Here is an 8,402-nt window from a genome sequence, read left to right as displayed (position 1 = left end):
TACACAGTAGGAATTTAACAGTTAAAATCACAAAGCCAGCAATGGAACAACTTAAGCTTTGCAACAATTGCATTACTTTAGATGCTTTTACATTAAATATTATGTTACTGGTTTAGACCCCAGCTCAGGACAGTACTATTTAGAAAACCACTTAAACATGTTCCTAAGTTCCCATAGCATCAGTGATACTTACCTGTGTATTTATAGCACATGATGAAATCTATCCTGAAGAGGGACATTTTTCTAAACTGAGACACTACTTCTTAAGTATGATGTTTAGTATATTACTACTTATATAGTTAAATATGTAAAACATGCAGAATGTACAACACTTATAAGGTAATGTTGCACTGGGAACTTTTAACTACAGGCAGAGTATAGGCGAGGCTTTTTGATAAAAGTTTGCGGAGTTTTCATGGACAATAATGACTGGAACTGACTGACATACTGTGATACATTGTGATATTTGCTCATCATTATTCAAATTACTTTGCCTATTTAAATTATTGCATTGATTGTCCACTTTCAGATGTTACCATCCACCATTAAATCAAGGATGCCACAGGCAGCACAAGTTTTTTCTGGATGGAACAAGGATTGCAGAAGAGAGAAGAACCATTCAAATGGAGTAAGAGACTTTGGGACCTTCAGAACTCATGAAAGATGGTGCAAACAATTTTCCATACATCAGGGAATTATCAAATTGCAACAATTTCACAGGAACACAAAGGGGGAAAATCTCCTTTTATATGCTACAATTTTCAAGTTCCTGTGCCCAATAAAAACTGCTACCACAAGAAAGGACAAATATTTCCAAAAACTGCACAAAATTCCATATTTCTATCAGAAATGGAAGTTCCACAGAGCAAAAGAACAGACATATCTCATGTTGGTCACTCACTCACATACAAACTGAGGAGAGAGACAAACTGTGAAGCAAAAGTGGGCTCATTTATCTGTTTTCACATCTCCCAGCACCCCCAGCAATAAAAGGTACGGATAAGTCAAATTTGCTCTATCTACCGTGTTTCCCTATGATTGTTTTACAGATTTGTATAACTGAGCCTGGGAGCTGAATGATAGTGATTTTATTACAGATGCAGTGGGTTAAACTGGTAATTGAGTGGGACTAAGAAACTCATTTCTCCCAAGCTGAATTGTCAATAAATAAAACTTAAACTGCTTTCCTTTGAGCATTGAGTGGGGTTAATGCATTCAGCTCAGGTGGTCATGTTCCAAAAGATAATTTCCCTGTGATTTGAGGAGAACTTTACTGGCCCTTTAATTTTCATTGTCTACATTTTACATGAACATAGGTTGCCAGACAGAACAGTACACACATGCAATAGAGAAACACAGAGGCAATTCCATGCTAAGTAAAGGACAAAGTGTATTTTAAAATTCCTCCCCATCATTTTCTTCTTCCACTGAGTCAGTTCCCACTTCCTCATAGTCCTTTTCCAGTGCAGCCAAGTCCTCTCGGGCCTCTGAAAACTCCCCTTCCTCCATGCCTTCACCAACATACCAGTGCACGAATGCCCTCTTGGCATACATCAGGTCAAACTTGTGGTCCAGCCTTGCCCAGGCCTCAGCAATGGCTGTGGTGTTGCTGAGCATGCAAACTGCACGCTGCACCTGCGCCAGGTCTCCTCCAGGAACCACAGTGGGAGGCTGGTAATTGATGCCAACCTGGAAGTAAGAAGTAAAGAAAAGAAAAGTTAAAGAAAAGGACAATAAAAACAAGAAACATCATAGGTGGGTGAAAAGGGGGCAGGTGTGAAGCTAAAAACAGGGTACTGAAATTATGTAATGTCAAATATCATCTAAGTTGCCCTTTATTTAACTATTCCTTGTTCAGCTATAACCAATAAAAAACAAGGCAGAACAACTAAACTGGGCACAGGGAACCAAGAGGGGTCATGCACTCTATAGTTGAATGTCACTGAGATTATCTATATTCTTCTCAGTGTTTAATGCCCACAACTGCTGCTCAACATGAATTACATTGTTGTATCCAGCCATAAGGAAAATATGTTCCACCTACAAACTTTCAAATCAGGGCCCATCCCCTGACAAATTTAGATTAGTTTTCCATATTTGCTGCTGTTAGCCTCTGGAAAACAAGTCTGTCAGTACTGCTGAATAGCCAGCAGTGGCAGTGCGTGACTGGAAAATCACATTCATGTCTTATTTAACAAGATGGATTCTATTTGTTTTTAAAATTATATCAATAGTTTAGCTGGGCAGTCTGACCAGCTTCTTTAGAATTTAATTCCTAATTTAACAGCTCTTTAATTTAAAACTTCCTTTAGAGTTGACATTTCCTACGTTGCCAAACAAGCTAATGCTTAGGAGGCTCCATCAACACAAATATCCAAATTCCAAAAGAGACACTGCAGATTATACATACACACACACACTCCTAACCACTCATTTCTCTCACAAGTGTAAGTAGCAGAGAAGTGAAACGACATGTTAGTCTAGATCAGATGTGCTCAACCCCAGTCTGTGCGCCAGACCCAACTCACAACACCTCACAGGCTCCCCATGGGTCTGGAAGTTTGGCAGCAGCGAAGTGGTGCAGGGCCCCAGGGCTCAATCCCAGCATGTGGGGCAAGGAGGGGGTGGTACCAGGCCCCAAGGCCTGATCCAACTCACGGACAGGCTCTGTGCCACTCATCTGGCCCACAGAACCAAAAGACCGGTGGTCTGGACTACTTCACAATGCATCTTTAGTAAAAAAAAAAAAGGGCAGTGTACTTTTGCCTTCCTCACCTTGAAGCCTGTGGGACACCAGTCCACAAACTGGATGGTTCTCTTGGTCTTGATGGCAGCAATAGCTACATTGACATCTTTGGGCACAACATCACCCCGATACAGCATGCAGCAGGCCATGTACTTCCCATGCCGTGGGTCACACTTCACCATCTGGTTGTTGGGCTCAAAGCAGGAACTGGTGATTTCTGCTACAGACAGCTGCTCATGGTAGGCCCTCTCAGAGGAGATGATGGGTGCATAGGTCACCAGGGGAAAGTGGATGCGTGGGTAGGGCACCAGGTTGGTTTGAAACTCTGTCAGATCCACATTGAGGGCCCCATCAAAGCGCAGAGAGGCCGTAATTGAGGAGACTATCTGGCTAATGAGACGGTTAAGGTTGGTGTAAGAGGGGCGTTCAATGTCCAGGTTGCGGCGGCAGATGTCATAGATGGCCTCATTGTCCACCATGAAGGCACAATCTGAGTGCTCCAGGGTGGTGTGGGTGGTCAGGATGGAGTTGTAGGGCTCCACTACAGCGGTAGAGACTTGAGGGGCAGGATAGATGGCAAACTCCAGTTTGGATTTCTTGCCGTAGTCCAGGGAGAGCCGTTCCATCAGCAAGGAAGTAAATCCAGATCCTGTGCCCCCACCAAAGCTGTGGAAAATCAGGAATCCCTGCAGCCCAGAGCAGGCATCGGTCTGAAAAGGAAAAGAGAGTAGATACAGTTTAAATCCGAGACTCCCATGACCCCCTCCTGAGACTGAATCTGGAACATTTGTACCCAGTACATAACACAGAGTTCAGCAAAGCTTTCCTGGAAAAAGACTCATTCTCTCTCTGTCCTATGCCCTCTTCAACAACCCAGCTGAGGAACTATACATCACACTGAAGATTATCTTAGGCCTTTCACATCTCTCAGGTTTAGTTTTACCAAATCACTGGATGAACAAATACCTGGCCATACACTTAGACACCAATATGTATCAATACTGGCTCTGATAAAGTGATAAGGGTTACAGTTTCTTATTCTAGGAGCCCCTGTTTAAACGGATTTTCTCTCTAAAGCAACCTCTGAAAACCCATAGTCTGTGGGCAAGATATGACCTGGAGAGTGGCAGGGAGGGAAGGGGTATACTTTGGACTCACACTGGATCATTCTTACCTGCCACTGGAAAATCTTGCTGACTCCTGCTCTAGTATCATCCAATCAAGTGGGGTATGATTGACCAAACCCCTCTGACTGGGTGAGCTCTCTACTCTGAGTCAATGAGACTACCTGGAGCCAGATGAGATCTCTGTTCTGTTCCCCTCCCTTCACCAAAAACCTGAATATCATTTCTTAATGAATGGCACTTACCAGTTTACGAATACGATCAAGCACCTTGTCAATGCTTTCTTTGCCAATGGTGTAGTGACCACGGGCATAGTTATTAGCTGCATCCTCTTTTCCAGTGATCAGCTGTTCTGGATGGAAAAGCTGTCGGTAAGTGCCAGCCCGCACTTCATCTGTCCAAAAAAGTAAAACTGTGAGAAGCCTAAAGCAGGCGGGCTTCAATGGCAGTCAGTTCTGCTGAACATACTACACAGGAATGCTAAATGGAAGTGCTGTATACTTTAAATTATGAAAGACCATTCTCTTTCAGATAAAAAGCTCTGTGGTGTCACAAAGAGAAGGTACTGGACCCACTGGAGGAAGAAGAAATAGATACGTTCTATTGCAATCAATTTGTTGTGGCACTGCCAATTTGTGGAAGAACTTATGGAAAAAAATAAGCTTCTGTACTGACTGGAGGACAAGCCATCAGAAAAGAAAGGGGCTTTGAATGAAATGGCGATTCCTCAAAAAAGGGAATGGAAAATTCTCAGGAAACCTTTTCAGAACATTCATTCTCCTCTCTCCAATCTGAATTTGAGGAATGCAGCATTCAGACCACAAAGTAAAATGCCATTATATACAAGCTGTAAAAGTGACGAAGAAAAGGTACACAGATCATCTCACATTTATTAAATACAGGCCTCCCTTGATCTACCATTATCAAAGTCCAGCTATGACGGTAATGGAGTCTAATAGAATTTGGTACTAAAAGTCTCAGAAATATTTTATGCCCTAGCGATAGACCAAGATAGAGAAGTGCTACATTGGAGACTGGTGAAACACAATACTGAAAAGCTGAAGAGTAGGTTCTTTTTCATTTTCTAAGCTTAATTCTGTACTGACCTACTACAGTTGGTTCCAAATCCACCATGACAGCTCGTGGCACATGTTTTCCTGTGACTGTTTCACTGAAAAATGTGGTAAAGGAGTCATCATAATTGGGTTTGTTGGACGGATTCTTGAAGGTGCCATCTGGCTGGATGCCATGTTCCAGACAGAAGAGTTCCCAGCATGCGTTGCCAATCTGAACTCCTGCCTGACCAACATGAATGGAGATGCACTCACGCTATAGGGAGAGAACAGAGGAAAAGTCAGAAGAACCAATGTATATCATACCTCCTTCTCATTCCTAAAAATTCTTTATGTCTAGAATATTACTGTGCAGAAATCTGAAACCAACTTCTAACTTGTTTTGGTCTGAATTCTCCGATCCTATGTGCACCTGAAGAATCACTGTGCAGAAGAGCCAGGGAACTAGGACTTGCCCACTGTCTTCTGTATGCACTAGGAGTCCCAAATATTATTTACTAATGGGAAACTATGTATTTTACTGTAGAACTATGCATACAAATAAATAGCATCCCTCTCAAAAGGTAAGTGTATATTTGAAGGTACACATTTGAAGGTGTGTGTTTGTGTATGTGTAGCAGAAGCATGCACTTATATATGTTTATGCACATACAAACAGGAAAATATATTCAGGCACACAAAATGTTACCTTTCTTCACATGGACTGACAGACCCCAGAAGAGGAGCATGTGCCAGGTCTATTTATTTTTGTTCTTGGCGCAGACCTGACGCAGCTGTGTGGTATTTTTCAACTATATGTAATCCAAGAGAAGTGCAATGTCTTCTGATTCCTTAACCCTATTATGGCAGGCCATGTGGGAAGCTGGAAAAAACTGCTCTAGGAACTATACATTCCCTTCAAAAATTATTTGAGATTCTTCTAATATGATGCAGTTCTCTCTGAGAGCCCCTAGCCACCCATGTATTTACACCCTGCATGAGCAGGCATGGCTGCTCGAACAATGTTATTGCAACATAATATGAGCATATGCTTATATGTTTAAATAATTCTGAACAGTTATTACCATGGCATCCAGGCCCTTTAGCTAGAGAACAGTAATGTGAAAAATAAAAGCATCGAATTACATCCTCAACAAAATAAGTGTGTCTGCTCTGAAGCTCTTTTAACTACACAGGAGTATGAATTTCAAATATCCCTCTGGGAAAGCCCTGCTGCTGGCTTTGATATGTTCAAATATAGATGCATATACCAAACACTTCTGAGCTGGTCTTGAATGCTATGGCATTGTTTAAATGACAGTTCTTTCCTTCATGTTCACATGTAATAGTTGTCAAGCCAAATTCTGCTGTCAGGTACACTTGTATTAGCCCTTTACCACCAATGGAGTTGCACCAGTGTACCTGAGAGTTTAATCTGAAGGTGGAAGAACTGCATTGATAGTGATGTAGGTATAGATGTACTGTGGAGAGTTATTTAGGTGTCACTGGTAGTATATTCTGGCCATGGAGAATTTTAATTACTGGTGATGTCACAAAATAAATACGTCAGTGTGAGTCTACTGGACTGGCAGTAAAAAAAATGAATCTCTTCCTTTGTAAATTGAGCACATAGGATTCATAGACACATGAAGCATGATAATCCCATGACAAGTGTTCACAGGGCGTGTCTACATGTGCACATTTACTGCGCAGTAGCCAAAATAACTGCATAGTACGGGTGCGAGTCTACACATGCATACCCGTACTTCTGCCGACTTGAGCATAAATTTGATACCTGCATCATACAGGTATCAAATTTACGCCCAATTAGTTACTGCACAGTAACACACATGTAGATGCCTTACTTCGCAGTAACACTGTGTGTATGGACTGACTTGAGACTAACTTTAGTCCTAAGTCAGTCCACACAGTATTAATGCCTCTAAATGACTGTATGTGTAGACACCTATTCCTACCTACTGTGCCATAATTTACTGTGCAGTAAATTTAAGCCAGTGTAAATGCACGTGTAGACACACCCACAGAATAGCATTCAGAGCAGAACCACATTTAGAAGTTGGGCATTGTCCTTGGAACCTGAGGAGCCCCTCTGCTCTCTGCTTCACATTAACAGATGGATACCGTCTGAACCTTTCTATTTCCTCAGACTCAAATGAATGGGGTATTGATCCAGAGATTTAAAATTTGAGGATTGAATTTAGGATTAACAAAGACCACAGATCTCTTCCTTCCCTCTTAGTTCGGGCCTTCAGTCTCACTGATTTGATATGTTGTCTATTTAATGTGAATTTCTTAGTTCTGTCCTTAGAGCTGGCCAGCTCTGATGTCTCTCAGCAAGAGGGAGATGCATCTACTCCCATTCTTTCCCCATGCCTCCCTCCCCCTCCCAGACTAGCTACAGTTTACAGTTTTGAAATGCTCTAACTGCCAGGGTGGAGAGAACAAAAAAAAATAGAACAAGGTTTTGAAAGCAGGGGTTTCAAAATAAACAGCTTCAAAATAGGTCACTGTGTCTTTAATATTGAAGAGACTGGACTTGTCTTAGAGTGCCAGATAGAGTAAACAGATCTCTCTAAGACATTTAAATCTTGAGCCTACTCAAAACTCATATTTCACATTCCTTCTCTAGTAGCCTGGGTCTCACATTTGCTCTTATCAACTATGCTGCTGATCCAAAGCCCACAGAAGCCAATGGAAAAACTCCTATCTGCTACAATGAGCTTTGGATCAAGCTCTCCCTCTAAAATGCTCTTTTATACAATCAGAAGCAGTAATGTTGGGAGAAAAATAAACACAATTTAACTTAGTTTTTAACTATACTGGGATGGCTTTTAATCTTCTGAATGTATCTGCATTCCTATTTCTGAACAGTATGCTATGTAGCAAACCAAGAGACATAGGTGCTGACTTTTATTTTTGCTGGAGGAAGGCAGGGGACATGATGATGGAGCAAGATGATGGACATGTGGAAAGTTTTACAGATTTCAGGAGACAGCCCTCTTCACGAGGAGGGCCAGGGCCTTCAGGCCCCCACATACTTGGCACGTCTGCACCTCTGTGTGCAGTTAGGTTTGCCTAAGTAGATGGGGAAGCTGTGTTAGTGTGCCTGCTTGTAAAGGGAGCATTCTAGATCCAGAGAGAGCACTAGTTCTGTACCAGGAAGGAATGACATAGTTCTCAGGACCAAAATAAAGCCCTCTAGAGCAATATCCAGGTTGAAATGGGTTTTTCAGCTGCATCTATAAAAAGGCTCCCAAGAATTAATAATGAATCTACCAGAAATTCCTGAAGATGAAATGCCATACTTTCTTCCTTTCAGCCGTATTTTCTTTCTCTCGCATGCACACATATGTGCATATCAACACCCACAAAGCCAAGCCAGGAGTGTGTGTGTGTGTGTGTGTGTGTGTGTGTGTGTGTGTGTGTGTGTGTGTGTGTGTGTGTGTGTGTGTGTGTGTG

The 8,402-nt window shown here is 42.0% G+C and overlaps 1 protein-coding gene across 3 annotated transcripts in view; it reads right to left on the bottom strand.

Annotated features, from left to right (window-relative positions):
- The window catches only part of TUBA8 (tubulin alpha 8), a 32,687-nt gene continuing 24,285 nt past the window's right edge, over positions 1 to 8,402 (bottom strand). For all 3 annotated transcript variants that reach the window (XM_019515569.1, XM_019515568.1, XM_019515567.1), the window contains exons 2-5: positions 4,977 to 5,199; positions 4,116 to 4,264; positions 2,776 to 3,456; positions 1 to 1,689 (exon numbers count right to left, since the gene is read on the bottom strand). In XM_019515569.1, coding sequence (XP_019371114.1) covers positions 1,396 to 1,689; positions 2,776 to 3,456; positions 4,116 to 4,264; positions 4,977 to 5,199 — 1,347 coding nt within the window. In that variant the 3' untranslated portion in view covers positions 1 to 1,395. The remainder of the gene's footprint in view (positions 1,690 to 2,775; positions 3,457 to 4,115; positions 4,265 to 4,976; positions 5,200 to 8,402) is intronic.

Source organism: Gavialis gangeticus, unplaced genomic scaffold (assembly GCF_001723915.1).
Source record: "Gavialis gangeticus isolate Ggan-Ray unplaced genomic scaffold, GavGan_comp1, whole genome shotgun sequence".
Lineage (NCBI taxonomy): Eukaryota > Metazoa > Chordata > Crocodylia > Gavialidae > Gavialis > Gavialis gangeticus.
This window is presented reverse-complemented; position numbering and strand designations above follow the sequence as displayed.